Source organism: Amblyomma mixtum, chromosome 9 (assembly GCF_055824585.1).
Source record: "Amblyomma mixtum isolate Tamu chromosome 9, ASM5582458v1, whole genome shotgun sequence".
NCBI classification, from domain to species: Eukaryota; Metazoa; Arthropoda; class Arachnida; order Ixodida; family Ixodidae; genus Amblyomma; species Amblyomma mixtum.
Window position 1 is genome coordinate 96,266,038 of NC_143020.1, and position 19,639 is coordinate 96,285,676.

Consider the following 19,639-nt stretch of genomic DNA (forward strand, 5'->3'; position numbering starts at 1 on the left):
ATTTATACAACGTTTCGACCAGGGACTGGTCTTTTTCAAGAATGATCATACAGTGCATGGAAGCTTCCATGCACTGTATGATCATTCTTGAAAAAGACCAGTCCCTGGTCGAAACGTTGAATAAATCTGTTAAGTTTTTCAATGTGACTTCCCCAACTTCTTATATTTTTAATCAGTTGCCTTGAAGATTTTGTTATCCCTTATATATATATATATATATATATATATATATATATATATATATATATATAATAAGGGGGTGCAGATCGGATGGATCCGGTAGAACTTAAACGTAATGCGGTTGACACACGGTAGAAAAACAACAAGTTTATTCTAACGTTTCGACCAGGGTCTGGCCTTCGTCAGAGTGATGGGGTACAGGCAAAAGTCTTTTGCCCATCACTGTGGCGAAGGCCAGACCCTGGTCGAAACGTTCGAATAGAGTTGTTATTTTTCTACCGTGTGTCAACCGAATTAAGATTATATATATATATATATATATATATATATATATATACATATATATATATTACCTTCAAGGGAGGGTGAAATGGTTTTTTGACGATTCGAGTTTATTCGAGAATTCGAATCTATGAAGCTTCTTGGTAATGCGTGCAAGGTAGTTTTGGGCTAGCATTTAAAGTGGCGCCGCAATCACCGATCAAAACGACGATGATTTTCAGGCTTCTCCTCACTGTGTTGGAGAAATGCGGGGAAACTCGTGGTGACGTCATAACTGTCTACATTTCAGATGTCCACTGCCTTCGTCTACATGCTGCCATGCGTCTTCTGGTGCTGCCAAGCAATGCTTCATGAGCTTCACCTTCGACGGCATTGTTTTTCATCCTTGAAACAACCGCTTCTTCGCTGGAAACTTAGCGCCGCCGCACATGACGTCATCACTGGGGCCTCTGCCTGTCGCTGTGCACTGCAGGGAATCCTGAACGCCGATGCTTTATTAGTCGGCGATTACATCGCCATTTAAAATCCTAGCGCAAAAAGATTTTGCATGCTTTACCTGCAAGTTTCAAGCATTCGGCTCGGCTCAAATCATCGAATTCTAAAAACTCTTCAGTTGCCCTTTAAGCGAAAATTCGCCAGTGAACAGCATCGTTCGCTTGTGGTTAGGAAACGCTGCGGGCAATCGTACAGTTATACGTTTGTTTATTTGTTAGTTATTTGTCCCCTTCCTCGTTGTTCCTATTTTTAGGCATATTGGGAAGCAGGGCAGAATAGTGTTGACTGAAGATAAATACAGCCCCACTTTCGGAGCGTTCCCCGTTTACCCGCGCTCGTGCCCGCATTATCGGCACGGGGACGGGGTTTGTGTGCGGAGAACAAACTGTTCAGAATTGCAAATGTGGAGGCATTTCTTGTTCTTATATGTTTTCTATTTGTTTTCTCGCTGCCGAGATAGGGGAGCGACCGTGATAACCACAAAGCGACTCTCTTCGTTCAACATGCAAAAGTTCACGCACTCAGTCTTGCGAAAAAAAAACATCAAAGTGGCCAGAGTGAAAATAATCCAAAAAAGAAATGCGCCAGCGACAAACGCCTTAGTTTTATGCCATGAAAAATATGGAAAGTTTCCACGGTTATCGCCCTGCCTCGGCGGGAAGATATCACAGCGACATGTTTGCATAACACCCCCACTTTCTGCGAGATCACCCAAGCTCATACTTAGATCGCAGGGCCACCTTGGGGGGATAGGTGACCCTGTGGCCACTGAGTGAATTGATAGAGCGTCATTCTTTATCACGGGGATCTTATTATCCTCAAGACCAGAGTGATGGGAATCATATAGCCTTTTGTGCATGAACTGATTTAAACACCTGCTTTTGTGTTTTCTCATGTCAGCACATTATTACTTTTTCTTCAGGCGGAAAAACTTCTTGTTTTGGTCCCGAAAGAAGGCCATCAAGAGCAGCAAGGAGTCGCTCACCATAAGCCACGAAAGAGACTTTAAGCGCGTATTGTTTTTACATTGCCCCATATAAAGTACGTGTATCGTACACAGCACTGATTGCGTACTAGCGCGGCGGTAGGTTGTCCTTGGTTAGGAATACCTTACCCTACTAGTACAACGTGGCCTGGCGCAGATCGCATGCATTCCATGCGGTCGGGTAGAGCAAAGGTATCATGAATAGGCCTTAAACTTTAATTATGTATTTCAGACACACTACAGCATGATACACAATCATAGAGATAAAAATATTCGCTTAACATTGCCCGTTTACTTTATTGTTTTTCACTTGCCCTAGAGAGGGAACCTGTACAAGAAATTTAAAAACTATGACTTCCAGTGAGGTGCCTTTAGCTGCATTTCTTTTTTTTTTTGAGCGATCAATGTGCTCATCTTAAAGTACAACACCAGCCCTTCGTTCTTTCACTGTCGACCCCTTGCCCACACCAAAGTTCTCCACATACATTCATTATAATACCGAGCACCCAAAAGGCCGGAAGCGCTAGCATGATTTTGCCTTCGCTAGTCGGCATGATTCTTTCTTTTTTGTTCTGCTTTCTTCAGAACAGAAGCAGTAAAAGAAAAGCGTTTTAAGTTTACGATGCGCCCGTGTCTAACAATGCATAAAGGAAGAAAGACCGATGTGTGAATGGTATTACTTTCCATCGAGTAAAATCAAAATCAAATAAATACGAGCCAGCTGCTCCCGATGAGAATGCGGAAAACTTGAACAGCGAACGGGGTTGTACGAGCAACAGGTCAGAAAACGTATGCGGTAAGCCATTATCATTTATATTGGCTGATCGGCGCGCGCGCTCCAGAGCTCATTCTTTGTCACCTTCTCCTCAGGTTTTGCTGCTTCGTCTTTTAATCACATTTTTTTTCTATCTAAGGGACAAAAACCCTTTGAAGGAAGTTTTGACACGAGGCCATGCTCGTGTATGGCTTTCATCGGGTGCACAGGAACGCTGTGCGATGATGAAATTTCGAACGTCCAGGCACTACGGGACTTCAAATGGGCGAAAGCAAAATACGTACTATAGAAGTTCGTCGCCATAAGCTTTATTCACAGCTAAAGCTTTATTCACAGCTGAGTGGAATAGAAAACGCAAGGATTAAATATACCTATATCAAAGCGAAAAATCGGACTTTGCGAACCCATGAGACCTTTATAATTGAATATTTTCTGTATTTTATTCCATAGCTAATGCCACAGAAGTCGTATGTGTGAACATGCGAAACATATTACCAAATACAATAATGTTTCCTATATGCAGTTTAATCCCAATAGCTGCCATTTTTTAGATACGGCATGCCCATTCTTGGTAACAACATTTGCTCAATTCTCAGCTGGAAAAGAATTGGCAATATTTATAATTTGCCCTAGCGAAATGCTCTGCAATATCATGCCAAAGTGTCCCCATGCCCCAATAGGTCGGAATTTAAATTGCCAAGTGATTTCACCAGTACATCGCTAAGAGATGGGCGCTAGTACTGTGTCCTGACATGAATTAGACGCGTTATTAAATTATAATTTTGTACTTGGCTATCAGGATATGGAAGTTCGTATGGAAAACAACTCAATACACGTGCAGATATAAAACATATGTTCTCTGGCAAAGTCAGGGCGCTGTCTACTTCATTGAATTAAAATAGCACCCTCCTAAAATTGAAAATATTTAGGTGAATAATTTTTACTGCTCTTTCGTGCCGAGGTGAAATTAGCTCATGATTAGCTAAGGATACAATTCTTTTAGGTGTACAATCATTCTTCAGAAAGGGTCTTCAGCACAAAAAAAAAAAAACAGATTCTCAATGCCGGTACATCATGCGTGGTTTCCACAGGCTGTGTAATCCAATAAAAATAACGTATCTAAGGGTTCGTCAACAAGTAGTAGTGCCGTGAGAAATCGTAGAGAATGCGACACACTCTCGCGCTGTGCAGTGCACATCTTCATCAACGTGCACTTCCGGCGCGAACAGTTCAGATCAGCTTAACCTCGATAAGAGCTGAACTTCAGTCTAATATCGTCTCCATTAAGCCCGAGGACATCATCATCACCATTGTCGCCAGATGTGCCGACGACCCAGCAAAGCAAAACCACGAGCCAATCAGGCTAAACGCATGCTTCGCACGTCTGCTCGGTTTAGCTACCTTAAAACCGCAAGACATTTGTTTCATTACTTTTCTTATGGGTACGAGTCGCGAAGCCCTGTTTGCGCCTTTTGCGGCGCCGACCAAGCGAGGTAGTGGCGTCTGACCACCGAAGCCTTCTTGCGACAACAGAGTGTCACCGTCATTTCATTTCCTGGCACGCCGTTTCGAGGAAGAAGGAAGGTCAACTGAGCCACACAAAACCTAGCTGCGCCTTTGGAGTGTTTCTTTCTTTACGCGTCCGAGTAAACTTCATCGTCAGAACTTTATTCAAGGGCTCACTAGCTTTCCACAACAAGCAAACAAATGGAACCCCCGCGGACTCTTGATAATTCGCAAAAAAAGTGAGAGTTCCTATGTGGTTCTCCTAAGCGTTCCTTTTCCGCCTTTCTTTCCGCTGTGCGGCTTTAATCTTGAATGGCAAAAAGAAAAGAGTCACTCTGTTAAAAGTTTTCTTTCTATGGTCTTAGCAAACTGCCTTCCTGCCAATAAAGCCAAGCGCTGATATGGTTATTAAGAAAGAGCACAAGTAATCATTTTTTTTCACAAACATCAATTGCTGGCAGAAAATCGTCCTCAAGTTGTCAGCCGAGCCTACTTCGGGGTGCGTGTAGATGTTATGCATGACCGATTACGTTGTAGGTAATAACGAACGCCGAATGAAATTAAAAAACTTGAGTACGAAGTCTGGTTACATATTATCTTGGTATCAGCGCCTTCCTATTCGTTGCAGCACTGTCACTTTTGAAATGTCATGTTTACCTAAGTCGCCGTTGTGAAACACCTGGTTCACCCATCCTTGTCTCTTCTCCACGCTTCTGCTTCTTCCTTGCAATAGGTTAGCTTCTCCCGAGTGCGACAGCGGCGCCATATATGGCAGCCATAGGGCATGCACGTTTTATTGCTGTATACCAGAGAACACTGAGAACGCCACACACCCGCCTAAATGGGGGAAAGTTCAGTGAGCCATAGATATCAAAATGTACTAAGTGTAGCCAACACGCATCATTAAAATTCGATACTTTTCGAAAGGTGTATACTTCGAGACGAGCCGATTTCTCATGACAGGATGTATGCGACAGTTGCTTTATAGCGCAACGGTTTGCGAACGAAATACGAATGTGCAGTATCACTAGTCAGGCCTAGCTTTAATAATGGAGCCAGTGAGGTACATTGCTTACCGGGTATGATTCCTATTGTCACAGGCGAGCGCTACCAATAATCTAGAGGACGAGGAAAGATTTCAAAGTGTGCTGCATGCTTTATAGGTTGCCTGTTTCAGCCCAGTCTTCGTACCCTCTGTACAAGACGCACCCAGCGGCATCCAGGGAACTTAAATTTGCATGGGCTTATCAAGAGCCAACTTTTGAGAGAAATTCGCGGCAGCCGACAAAACTTTATCAAAAGTGCCAACCGTTCAGACGTACTTATCACACTTTTAGTCAAGTGTACAGACTTGGCATTGTAATTGAAATCTACAGCATGTCGTGCGTGTAAATAGCGTGGTAGTTCTAAAAGTGAGCTCGCTCTTCAAAGGGGTGCTGTCGTTGTACTTTAATTGGACACTCTTCTAAACGGAGGAACACTGGCTTCTAGAGTTCTGCCCGTGAGACAAAGATGCCTTAATGAATCGGGCCCGGCTGAGATGGAACAAAGGCGCTTCGAATTCTTCCGCTTGGCGCCTGTCTTCGGCAAGTTGAAGCGCAGCCGAAAACTCTTTTAGAATCACGGGCAATGTCGTACGTTCTATAGATTTAACGCTTTATATAATTCGGCTTCTTCTCACTCAGTGCTCGCAGATCTAGTGATATCTAAGTGACGAATGATTAGCATCTTGCCTTCGCGTGGTATGGTCTAGCAATTGTCAGCTCTCCAACTGAGAATCGATGACCATGATGACAATTTATCATGCCGCAAGGGCATCTGCGCCCAAAGAGCGCAATGGCACAAGGTGTTTTCGTCTTCTCAAGATTGGGTCAAAGACCCATTTCCTCAGGATTTCTCCCCAAAAAAGCCGATCACCGGGCCAGGGGAAAGCATGTACCCATTTTGCATCGGTGGGTACATTGCATCATCAACTGATATTCGAAGCGCCTGAAATGCAGCACATAGCCGCTCTGAAGAGCCCAAAACCACTGTCATCGGCTTGCAGAGTTTTGGAAGAGATACTACTCGCGAGGTGTGTTTTTGAACTCAAGTTTCAAGCATATGATCAATAAGGGTCGCGGAAGCTCTCATCCGCTTTATTTTTCTTACGCAGTTTAGTTACTGACTTAAAAAGTGCCGCCTCAGCTGTGACCGACTTTATTATTTTAGGCAGATCATTTACTCACTTATGAGCAGTAAGCGCCCTTCAGTCTAAATGTATGCCTTAATGACCTTGTTTTCATGAAATCCTGTAAAAAAGGTCTCTTTTTGTAGGAATATCGAACATTTCATTGCCAAACTGACAACACCAACGGTGCCATAGCCCGAGAACTGTCACTGGCCACTCGAAAACTTTTGTCTCCCAATCAGCTTCGCACGATCATTATCTCACCGGCATGTAATTCGGTCTTATCTTTAAGTGCGCATGACATCCATATTCTTGTGGTGCTATACCAAATGTATCGTATTTCCTCCATCTACTTGCAGCTTTTGTCACACGGTTCATGGTTTCTCCGATTATAAAAATAGATTTTTCACAAGTCCTCCACGAAAAAAAAAAAGAAAAAGTAGAGGCGAAAATTTAAGGCATTTTTTTATGCTTGTCTTGAGCCCGTACATGGTTTACGTAAAGGGGACCCCTAGATCGACAATACACAGAGGCTAAGACCCTCGGAAGCGCCATATAAATCTGTAACAATAGTCAAGCGTACTCAGGAAACGATGGCTACAAGAAGGTACTTCCTCGTGGCTCTCAATATAATAATTTGTAAACACGACCTTCTTGTTACGCTCGTAAAGGTATTTAGTAACCAAAGGTTTTTATTTTTGTGAGTCTGACCCTCAATTTACACAAATCGCACGTTTGGCAAATTGTCTCCAATGCCTTTAGAACACTAAAAAGCGTCCAGGCATTTAGGGCGGCGTTAGGCTTAGTCTTCCTGTATCCGCCAGAGGATAAGCATATTTCTCCTTCTCACAGCAAAGGTTCTGCGTGGCCCAAATTGAATTACGTGGATGCTGATCACCGTCTTATCTCCTGCAAACAAACCGAAGCACGCCCACAGCTACCCCGATCTTCCGCGGCACATACGCAGGTATTATTAGGTACATATCTCAGCGGAGAATAAACACAGAGAAAGCAATGCACTTGTACGACATCTGACCTTGTCCTTGATCGACGCTTGCTTTTTTCCGGGCGGCAGGAATCCAATTACCGCCGGAGGACACTGCGGCCCGCAAAAACAAGGGAATGACACCCTTGTATACATACGCTGCGGGTCAGAGGGGCAGCAAATGCCTGATGCATAGTTTACAAAACGAAAAAAAAAAAACACGCAAATGGCCAGTGGAACAGCAAGAGTGCTGATAGAAAAAGCAACGTGCTTGTAATGTAAGCTCCTTAACTCTCTGTTAATGCCGACGCCGGGCACATACAAACGACTAAACGAGGAAACAATGCGCCCTAATTCTCCGCGCTGAGACAATGGCTGCCATTCCTCTCTTCCTTCGCGTTCTCCTTCTCATGCTCTTTTTTTTAACCTCCTTTCCCATCACTCCCGTGTACGGCTGGTTGAACGAGAACAACGACTGGAAGGGAGATCTGCGCGGGTGTCCCTGGTGCGCCATTGTTCTGCGTACTGATGAGACCAGCACGAGACTTGGTGTAAGACTCGAAATAAAACGGAGCAAAGGAAACAGGATAAGCTTAGTTTAAACAGCTTGAGGTTTTGTTTTCTTCAACCGCAGCATGGGAGACGTTGGTTTTGGTTCGGTGTGGGGAGAGGAGGAAATAAAAGTTTCTCCTGAGTGACCGGTCTGAATGTGAATGAGAAGTTCGGCGGCCTTCTTTGACAGTCGTCGCTCTTTCTGATCTTTCTTATCTCTTTCATCTCATTACTGCGTTTTCTTGTGATCTAGTTACGAGAGGACGTGGGCTAGCATAAGCGCAGGAAAACATTGCGTCGTGACCTTTCTTTGAACATTCGGATTTTTCTCGCTTTAATTTTAACATTCGAGGCACTCGTGAACTGGTTTGGAAGGAAGAACTGCTAAACGTCAGCATTTCCGAAAAAAGGCAGAGAAAATTTCGTCCAAGCAACACAAAGCCAGACGTCAAAAATCAACGCCGAAAGCTCCAACGGGCTTAATTAGAGCTCCCTGGTAGATTAGGAGATGCTTGGAGCTGTGGAGAGAGGCAGTATGCTCGCAGATAAGGCAGTTTCGGGTGTGGGTTCGATATAAAGGGTCCTGACGAGGGTGGCTTAATGTGTCGGTAGTTCCAGAATGTATGCGTATCTCCACAGTGCTAGCCGCAGTATTGGCAGTTGGTTGGCGGGTGTTGTCCTGCTTGTAGGGCTCCGGAGGAGGTAGGCAGCTTGATCGTCTCGTTAGTACGCGTTCTCTTGGTGCTAGAGGGAAAGGGTGGAGTCAGAGTCATGTGTATCGGTTGAGTAGTAGCTCTGGAATGACAGCCTTCAAATTGGCCTTAACAGGGCTTTGGTATCTGTGAGGGTTGTATTTGTCCAATTGCGGTACTGGTCGACCTAATATGATATCTCAGGTCAAGTCACGCCCATGGTCGCGATTTCGAATCCCGGCCCCGGCGACTGCATTTTGATGAGGAGAGAAGCAAAAACTGCCGTCTGCTGTGCAATTTCATCCAACGTTGAAGACCTCCAGGTGGTCTAAGTTAATCCGGAGCCCTCCACTACGGTGTCCGTCATACACCCCAAATACTGTGTCTCGGGGACGTTAAACTCCACAAACGCCCAGTTAATACTTAGAGCATGCATCGAATTACGCAGAATCAGTCGGATGATGGCCTCGAGGTATATAAGCGCTTAAGATGTGTGAGAAGTGCATGGAAAAATATCACGCACTTTTAGCACTCGGCCTTTCCTTTTTTATGAACCAGTGTCAGGGCCCAAGGAGCTGCTGACATTGGCACCGAAAATAGTAGTGAAAAATTCCTAACTCAAGAAGCATATATATTTTCATGCGAACGTCACATTGTATAAAATATTTAATGCCAATTTCTGTATTTTTGCCTGGGCAGCCGCTACTGAATATTTTGTTAGCTTGAGTTCAATGCTTCAAAGGAGGTTAAGTCCATCGTGCGCAAAGGGCAGGTTTTACAACTATCATACTTTTCGTAAACCTCACTCAACTCAAACCCTTTTCCTTTGTTACCAAATCATCGTTTTCGCAAGCCTTACTCAAAAAGTATGGCATTTTGCTTAAAATGCAAGCTCATTTTTAGAAGTTATGTACCCGCGAAACATTCAAGGGCCCATTTTCTCTATGAACGAGTATTTAGCTAAGGATTTTGTATTCGTTTGAAATCCACACGAAATGCTTTCTTTTCGCTTTTTTCTCTTTTCATGCAGAGTTAAGCCATCAAATAAGATATAATTTGCTCATAACTTTATCCATCGCTATCTTTATCTATCTGGAAGTGGCACGCAAGTGTCACAGATTAATTGCCAAGAAACGTTCTTCCTGTCTGCACTATTTTCAGTCTTCCCGCACCAATTTCAGCAGCACGTTTAATTCCTTATCCCATTTAGTCCTGAATTTTTCTTGTGTTTCTTCATGCATACTTGACGCAGTTCCTTGAGTACATTTTGATTCAGCAATTCTTTAGCTCCGTGAGTTCCCCTCTACCCACTGGTCTGTTTTATTCCTTACTGCGTATTCAGACTTATCTCGCAATCCAGTTGAATCCAACTTATTTTTTTTTTGCGTACCCAGGGTAACCTCCTTTTGTTTTTACGTCTCCTCACAACAATATGACTGTACCTTGCAATGCAGTACAAGAAGTGCCTTGAAGGAATATATAGAGGTAATATTGTATTTGGTGTTCTCAGGCCATATTCTCTTTCTACGATTGAACAGATCATGTTACGTTCGGCATTAAAATTTGAGCACTATGGTAATGCTACTCGTTTCTCTCGATTCTCGAGTACCGTTGCGTTCTAGACACAGAATACTGTTTTTCAGATATCCACATGAAATTCGGCACAGATAAAAATTTTTCTTCCAATTGACTCTAAAACTTTGTATCTTTTTGCGCAGTTTGGTTCTGTTTTGAAAATGCATTAGCAGGAGACCCCATAATTCTGGAATACCGCATAAAGACGATCGGGAATCGCATTTTGTCGCAACATCTTATGAACTCTGGCGGGTCCTAGTTCCTAGTAGTTTTTCTGTATAGAGATAACGGAAGCTCGATGGTCCAGTTTTGCTCTTCGGAATAATCCTCTCGAGAGGCTCTTACACAAAATAGAACATCGTATCGGACATTTCGAATACCTTTTGTAACCTCAGCGCCTGGTTTTTACGACGTATAGAATAATATGTTTTAAGGCGCCGGTCAAGCTAAGAACTGTGCGTAGTGTCAGCAATGGTGGTAATTAGCGGACAATGTGCGCTCCTATGAAAATTTCGAGCGAGCAATTGGTATGAAGGCGTACAAATAATGCTATGAACCTGCCCATGGCGTCGCGTGTGCGAGGGCAAATTTTGGTATTTATCGAAGAAATAAAGGTGTATCATAAAACGACACACCAAACTTTACATACCTTGCCGCAGCAAAAAAATCACAGAAGTATTGTTTATCTCACTCTGCAGACTCCCCTCAACTTATGAACTTTCTTCCAGGCCTTAATTTAACGCCGGTTTCATCAAACTGCTGGCAGTGATGCACGCTTCTTTTTCAGCTGAAGAGATTACCAACAATTCACATTTATTCTTGAGAAGTTTATGACTGAATCGCACTATTCTATAAGTCTAGTTTTTAGTTAAGCAAAACAACAATGCATCAACGGCAACGATGGTGAAGCCCTAACCCAAGCAGCACAGTTAATCGGCTCAATATTGGCAATGCATTGGCAAAAGCAGGTTCTACAAAGAACCGGAGGGAAACCAGCCATTTCCTATATTGGGCTGATCACCTCTGCTGCTTGGGCACATCCGTCCACACAGTTACTCAGCATCCACGTCGAACGTGCAGTACTCGTTCCTGTTCACCGGTGCTCCCAGGGCAGCATCCGCGCAAGCAGTGGCGTGGTTGACGCACGTACGCTGAATTGGCAAATACGGCACACTCCGCTTACGCCCCCTTAGTAGATGGAAAGCGCCTGCGGCAGTATTGCGTGGGACGCGGCCTTCCTCCCACCGGCCTCCAACGTAGCAGCTTGCACCTGGACAGGGTCTGGCTGGACCTGCTTGGCGAGCGGTCACTCTAATTAGGCCGCGACATTTGGCAGCGCCCTCAACGTCCCTCTTTCCCTTTCCCCCTCTCCGACATTGGGCAGGGCCAGAAGCATCTCTCCTTTTCTCCTCCTCTCCCTCATCCCGTTCCCCAGTTTTCTGGCTCCTCCGGAGGCAAACCGTACACGTAACACGCCCCCGTTCATCTACGGCTACCGTAGTAAGGCCGTGTATAGGATGAAGCTTTATTATTTTTTCGCTATATTTGTTATTCTACGGTTTGCCCTCTGGACAGCGAACTGCCGCCAGAGTATGCAGGAGACTCTCAATATGAGTGATGGCATTTGGGAAAGCGGTCATTTCTCCATCCGCGGGGTCCGTTTTGGTACGAGCAACAGCTGAGTTTGCCCGTGACGAAGCGTTACGTCTAACGAGAACTCTTAAACTACTTTTTTTTTCTATACACGTAGCTATTTATGTAAACATGTTTAGGAATGTTTGGTATCTTATTCGGTAGCCGCTGATAAGTGCAAAACATGAAGCTCACATCCCGTCAAGCTGCCAGTTAGGGCTTTTATTGCGCTAGCAACGTTGTCTTATGGTAAGAAAGTAACCATCAATAAATGACAATGACAAATGCATTGAATAGTGATAATTTTCCTGCAACGTGTCGCCCTTCCAGTGCGACTCGCAACTTTCATTTTGTTATGAGAGTAACTACTCATTAACACCCGCCCAAATGCAGCCACACCTCTTCAAAGGAAAGCTATGCAGCTTCCACATTCCGTTGCCCACAGGTCTTGAGGCACAGCAGTACGAAGGGCGTCGATGTACTTCTAGAAAGGTATTCTTGCACTCTTCTCATGCTTCACTTTTTTTCTAAAGTGTACCAACGTCGATGTCGTAGCTTTGCATGGTGTGCAAAGCGACAGAGCGGCAGAATGATGACGTGTTTGTCGGTTATTTATCTGTTTTCTACTTACTAAATATAGCTTTACGCTATATCATGCGTGATTACTACCATCGCATCTGGATTCATGTACATCGTATCATTGAATTATTGTACCTTCGATCTACACGACTACTTCCCGGCACACCTCACAGCAATGGCACTCGGCTGCTGACCTGAAAGACGTAGGTTCGATCCCAGTCGCAGTGGTCGAATTTCAATGCAGGCGAAATGCTAGAGGCCCGTGTACTGTGTGATGTTAGTGCACTTCGTTGAAGAACCCCAGGTGGTCGAAATTTCCGGAGCCCTTCACTACGGCGTCTCTCATAGCCTGAGTTTCTTTTGTACGTTAAACCCCCGAAATCATACAGTGTTCTTAATTGTATGTTTCCCTCGGTGATCCAGGCAAAACTACATTTTGTTCCTATTATTTCTGGTTGTCGTCACTGTGAGCGTATGTTTTAGTGCATGATGACATTCTTCAGATGTTTGCTCCTGTGTACGATCTAAGTTCACGTAAAAACAAATGGGGAAGAATGAGTTACTGTGCGTCATTATACGTCAAGAATAGCCCTATAGTGTCGTCATAAGCCGTTAAGGATGCAAGCAGTTTCCATGGGGTAGCATGCACAAGCGGCTTACGCAACGACCCGTGCCCAACGGGGAACCGGTGAGAACCTGACCAGCTGGTCCTTACGCAACAGCGATAAAGGTCACAGTTCGTATACGAGTAATAACGAGATGCTAGCTGCGCTTAACAGAGTTGAAAAGCAATTCATCTCTGAACCACTGTCTTAATCCTGACTTTCGTGCACTTCGTTCTCTTTAGTTTTGCATAACTGGCACTGACAGTTTTGCCTTCAGTCGGAGCGTCTTCAAGTGCCAATTCCCTGCATTTTGTATTTGCCTGCAGAAACAGCGCAGGATTGAATTCACCCATGGTTATAAACTGAGGGCGGATGGCTTCTGGAATCGGCGGCGTATATTTCTTAACCTGCTTCGTTCTGATCATTTCGCGTCGGGTGCTAAGTAGAAAGGAATGATGTTCCCTGAAAACGAAATTTTTCGGTTGGAAGCGTAAGGCTGAACTCGTATCAGACGCGCGGAGTTTGTTAAGTAGGTATTTTCAAACCAGATTACAAGAGAATGGAAGATGGTTCTTCAGCGCATAAACATGAACAGGAGCAGAGAACTGTCTGTGCGCTGGCCAGCGTTGGCACAAGAACCCGTGTTTGTATTGGTCTCTACGAGAATGAAGTAAAAAATATCCGCCTATGCTAAATCGCAAAGAATGTACGCAACGATTATTACCCAACGCAAAAACCATTTGCTTGGCACTGTTATGTTTTGCCGTGCTAGTAGCGTGTCCCACCAGGCATCGGATCCAGGATCACCGCCGCATTGCCGAAGGAGGAAGGAAACGTGGGCCGGAGACGGGGAGTAGGGGAAGTGAAGGAAAAAAACTCTATTTACTTGGTTACATGATTATTTACATTATTTACATAGAGCGGGACTGAGAATGGCTCTCAGTGGACGGGGAACGTCTTCGTCAACCGTAGTCGACTGGAGCTAGCAGGCTTCTCTCGGCCACACTCACAGCCGAGTTAAATATCGTTCGGTTTCCCCAGATCCCTGGCTGGGGAATAATGTTCGACGAGCACTGTCCAATCGGATGGACCGAAGGGGACGTTCTTGTTACCACCCACGGCTGGGCAGGTGCGGGCTTTTCCACTCTCTCGCAGCTGGGTCGATGAGAGGGGGAGATGCTGACTCATCCAGCCCTGCGGGAAAGGAATCTCCCGAAGTCTTCCAGCAGGTGAATGAACTTGCTTCCCCGCCGATTGCCCAGAACGCGAGTCGGGGACACAGAATTCTTCAATGAACCGCCAGCGTGACCGGCGCCGGCACGTCGCCTCCGCTGTGGTCGCTCGGACAATACCTCCGGCGCGTCCCCGGCCTTCGCCGCTATAGTGGTCACCTCCGCTCAAGGAATTTCGCTGGGGTTACTGCTGACAATGGCCCTTGACATTCCTGCTACACTAATCCGCTGAGGCTCGGAGGGGCATTCCAAGCATCCCACTTCCCATGGTCGTCGCGAGGTTGTCGGCCTTGTTGATTGTTCACGGTAGCTGCTTGATCGGGCCCACGTGGTCCGAAGTACGGTCACAACAGCACGTCCGCCTCCCGAAGAGGTCTCGTAGTGGTTGCAGCCAACGCTGCTGCGTGCAGAGACCTGGAGTTGTGTCCGTTCGGCTTTTGGTCACAGCTGGGCCCAAAGGTTCTTCTTGCTTCGTTGACAACTGTAACGGTCTCAACCAGCAAGGTACACAGCCCAACAAGCAGAAAGCGCCAAACCGACTTTAAGAACTGCCAAGCTGTTTTCGGTCGACAAAGTCTGTTTAGAGAAAATGAGCTGTCGCGTGAAATTTACGTCCTCCTCCGAAAGTTTCCAAGTTTGACCAAACCAGAATACAGAGAGCTTGTTTAGCCAAAAGGGAAAAATTTTCTAAAATTTTGGAGGGGGTGCCGTAGCACGGTTTTTCTCACAGAAAGCTACCTCCCGTGAGAGCACAAAGGGAAGGTGGAGCTGCTGAACACACATACAAAACAGACAAAAATGATTCCCGCTAAAGCAAAAAACAAAATACAAATTTGCATAGCGGAATAACGTCTGGGGAGTCAGGAAAGGGCATTACACGGGAAAGCTTCGGCTGAGGCCATCAGCGTTTCCATTACCTCGCACTTTACTGCAACGCATGTAAACTGAGTCCGGCAATGCCAATCTCCCAAATTTCGCTCTCATTTCGCATAGGAGAGTGTAATGAACAAAAGACAAAAAAACAAGCATTAAACTCAATATGAGATTATGCGTCATATCCGCCCCTTGCGCGGCCGTGGTCCGACAGCTGCTTTAGCAGATAAGACATTACATAAAGCTAGGAATTTTAGCTTGCATTTCTGTACAGGAGAGTTAAATGAACAAAAGAAACAAGCATTCAACTCAAGACGGGATTATTCCTCGAATCCGTCTACAAACAGCGTTGCGATCAGAGGAATTTACTGGTTCCTATTCTTCAGCCGCCCCCTGCGCGGCCGCGGTCCGATAGCTGCTCTAGCAGGTGCAACAGGACACAAGGTTAGGAATTTCCGCTTGGGACCCTTAACTGTTCCTCGTCCAAGTCTCGCTGTTCTGAAGTTTGGCTGACGCTCAGAAAGCAGAATGTGAGAAGGGAACGGACGAGTGCGAATGTCGTGCCAGCGTATCCGTCTCTCTCGGATCGGGTTCGCGCGTTGCGTTCTCTTGGCTTGTGTTCCCACGGGGCGGGTGCGAACACTTGAGCACCGAGGTGCCAAATTGGGGCGGCCACGCGGTTCGGATTTCAGTCGAGCAGTCAACAAGAGCCGCACTTTCCCCTTAATTAACTCTTCCCGTTTGGCCACCTCTGTGCGCTGCCGCTCCGTGGAAACCCTCGCAGTTGGTTTGCGTGGCGCGTCACTAGCAATCGCTGAACCGTCACAGGTAAAGTCGCTGGCGTTCGCCTCATCATCAGTTTGTAAAATTGCCGGTTCTAGCTCACCACCGTGAGAATTTATAAGGCTTACAGGGCCACGTTTGCCCTCTTCACCCGCGTGCTCTGCTGGCGCTGCGAATCCTGGAGCCTTCGAACTGGTGAGGACCTGCGCAGCGTTATCTCCAAAACTATAGGGCCCTTTTCTTTGGGCAGCATATCCAAGCGATTTGATAAAATCGAGGGATACTGCATAGGCAGGTTTTGGGAGACGGCTGCCCCGGTCAGACGCACCTCGAGCGGGCTCTCGATCGCGACGCGGGCGATGGGCAAAGACACACTAGTTTCATTGGAGCATAACTCGTTTTCGGGTTTTTGGTCGCGAGCGGCTGTCCTTCCCTGATTGTTGAACTGATCATTGTTTCGAGGCAGCGCTGAGGCGCATTCCTCGCTTACAATAGAACTTGCAGTTGCCGCTTTCAGCGCGCGACTGCTTTCTGGAGGACTACCTTTTTGCGCTGCGCCTACGCCTATCTTGGTTGCAAGGACAATCTGTGCGGCATCGCGCTTTTCAGCTAACGCCGCGCTCTGGCCTGGAGCCCCACAGTCGCTGTCAGGTTTGCCCTCTTCAACTACGTGCTCTGGTGGCGCTGCGAATTCATGAGCCTTCGAAGTGGTAAGGACCTGCGCAGCGTTATCTCCAAAACAAAGGCCCTTTTCTTTGGGCAGCATATCCGAGCGATTTGAGGAAATCGAGTGATGCTGCTTAGGCAGGTTTTGGGAGATGGCTGCCTCGGTCAGACGCACCCCGAGCGGGCTCTCGTTTGCGACGCGGGCAATGGGCAAAGACACGCAGTTTTCATTCACGATTTTAATTTCACTTCGCGCCGAAACCTCCTGATTTAATGTCGAATTCCTCTCGGCGCGCTTCGCCTCTAAAATTTGTTGCAACTCCAAACGCATTAAAGCAAGTTGCCTTTCATCAGCTTCCTTGAGACGAAGGCGTTCTTTTTCTATCCTGTCAGCCTCCTCCTTAGCGGCTTCCTTGCGGTAAAGGCGTTCTTTTTCTATCCTGTCAGCCTCCTCCTTAGCGGCTTCCTTGCGGTAAAGGCGTTCTTTTTCAACCCTGACGGCCTTCTCCTTGCATTCCTTTTCAACCCTGTCGGCCTTCTCCTTGCGTTCCTTTTCAACCCTGTCGGCCTCCTCCTTAGCGTTCCTGATTCCCTCCTGAATGACTTCCCAGGTCTCCAAATTTTTGTCTCCCTCCTTAGCACCACATTCCTTAATAGCCTCAATCAGCTGCGGCTTTCTGTGACTCTTCCTGGCCTCAATACCCAGCTTTTCACACAGCAACATCAACTCTGGCTTCTTTAGTTTGCTCAAATCCATGGCAACTCCCGAACGAGGACTTTCAAAAATAAGCTGCTACGTGAAGTGCTTAAGCGAGCACGTGCAGAAAAACAATCTACAGGTAGTGATAAATTTCCAGAGTTATCAAGCCTGGCAGATTCTTAAAGAAAGTCAAGCGCTCACCACTGCCGAAGCCAGGACCAAGCGTGGAAGATCCCGCCGCTGCCAACCAGTTGTTATGTTTTGCCGAGCTCGTAGCGTGTCCCACCAGGCATCGGGTCCAGGAGCGCCGCCGCATTGCCGAAGGAGGAAGGAAACGTGGGCCGGAGACGGGGAGTAGGGGAAGTGAAGGAAAAAAACTGTATTTACATGGTTACATGATTATTTACATTATTTACATAGAGCGGGACTGAGAATGGCTCTCAGTGGACGGGGAACGTCTTCGTCAACCGTAGTCGACTGGAGCTAGCAGGCTTCTCTCGGCCACTCACAGCCGAGTTAAATATCGTTCGGTTTCCCCAGATCCCTGGCTGGGGAATAATGTTCGACGAGCACTGTCCAGTCGGATGGACCGAAGGGGACGTTCTTGTTACCACCCACGGCTGGGCAGGTGCGGGCTTTTCCACTCTCTCGCAGCTGGGTCGATGAGAGGGGGAGATGCTGACTCATCCAGCCCTGCGGGAAAGGAATCTCCCGAAGTCTTCCAGCAGGTGAATGAACTTGCTTCCCCGCCGATTGCCCAGAACGCGAGTCGGGGACACAGAATTCTTCAATGAACCGCCAGCGTGACCGGCGCCGTCACGTCGCCTCCGCTGTGGTCGCTCGGACAATACCTCCGGCGCGTCCCCGGCCTTCGCCGCTATAGTGGTCAACTCCGCTCAAGGAATTTCGCTGGGGTTACTGCTGACAATGGCCCTTGACATTCCTGCTACACTAATCCGCTGAGGCTCGGAGGGGCATTCCAAGCATCCCACTTCCCATGGTCGTCGCGAGGTTGTCGGCCTTGTTGATTGTTCACGGTAGCTGCTTGATCGGGCCCACGTGGTCCGAAGTACGGTCACAACAGCACCAGTTTACCCTCTTCGTTTGGCTCTCCTCACTGAACCCTGGCCTATCCCCCGTCGTGGGCATGGGACGTGTCACCAAGGCAACAACAACAACGATTATCGTTTTCTCCATGACGGATTATGCATGATTATAAGCGACCTCTGCACTTTATCAAGCACATTGAGGTTTAGAGCCAAAAGTTGCCGAAATATATGAAGTAATATGGTGCTATGAACTAATTTCTTTTTCGTAGCTACAGTTGGAGGTCGTTACATCTCCTTAGTTCTGTTTATATTTAGCAAATTCCTAATGGTGCTCGGATTCTGATATACAACAAAGCTTTTTACTTCTGTGCTAACAATGCAAGCTTACCACGCAGCATACACTTGCTTGCCTTTGTTCTGCGTTCTTGCTTCCGATTTTCCTTTTTATTTTTGTCAATACTGCATGATGCCATTCGCTTTATTATTTTGTTTACTGTCCTTTAATTTTATCAATGATTCTCTAAACAGACTGGCTTGGGCTGTTCACTGTATATGTACACTCGCCGTCAAAAGTAAATGGAAGGCGACTTTAACAAAAAATTTTAATTTCTTTAAACGTAAAGCATAATGGTCGATGCCTATTGGTGCACAGAGCAATTCGCAAAATCACAACTAGTCTGCACATATGTGTTCAAGTATGCATGAATTGGGGGCCAATTATTAAATGTTTTCATGAGTATTGCCTTCCATTTACTTTTGACGGCACCTGTACGTGCTGCGCTGTTTTGAACTGTCGACAAATAGGCTAGTTAAAAATCTTTGTTTCTGAGACCCCTTCAGAGAAGAAGAATCGCTCCGAGGCACTAGCATTTTGCTTTAAATAAGCATTCGATATAGCATGGCATGGTATGACGTGGTATACGGCGGTACAATATGGTATAGTACTGTATAGTGCGGTTTGGTACTGTATGTTATGGTATGGTATTGCATGGAATGGCATGGTATGGTATGGTATGGTATCGATTGTATGTTACGGTATGGTACGGAATGCCATTCTGCGGTATGGTATGGTATAGTATGGTATGGTTTGGTATTGTGTTATGTGAAAGTGGTGTGGTGCGATATGGTATGTGAGTTTTAGCATCTTCAGTAGCTACGCACCTTGAAGACGCCAGAAGGGAAGGCTCCGGATTACCTTAGACCATTTGTTCTTCTTTAACGTGCCCCAATTTCTGAAAGTTTCCCAGTTGAGCTGCAGTTCCACAAACTCTTACCTTTTCTTCCGAAACACAACAGCGCTTGTAATCCATCCACATATTTCCC

The 19,639-nt window shown here is 46.2% G+C and overlaps 1 protein-coding gene across 3 annotated transcripts in view; it reads left to right on the plus strand.

Moving 5' to 3' along the window:
• The window catches only part of LOC149330227 (uncharacterized), a 272,567-nt gene that overhangs the window by 65,075 nt on the left and 187,853 nt on the right, over positions 1–19,639 (plus strand). For 2 of the 3 annotated variants that reach the window (XM_089560848.1, XM_089560849.1), the window contains exon 2: positions 752–6,975. The exons of the other annotated variant lie outside the window; for it this stretch is intronic. In XM_089560848.1, the coding sequence (XP_089416974.1) occupies positions 752–851 (100 nt within the window). In that variant the 3' untranslated portion in view covers positions 852–6,975. Of the gene's footprint in view, positions 1–751; positions 6,976–19,639 lie in introns of those variants that run through there. 3 annotated transcript variants of the gene reach the window in all.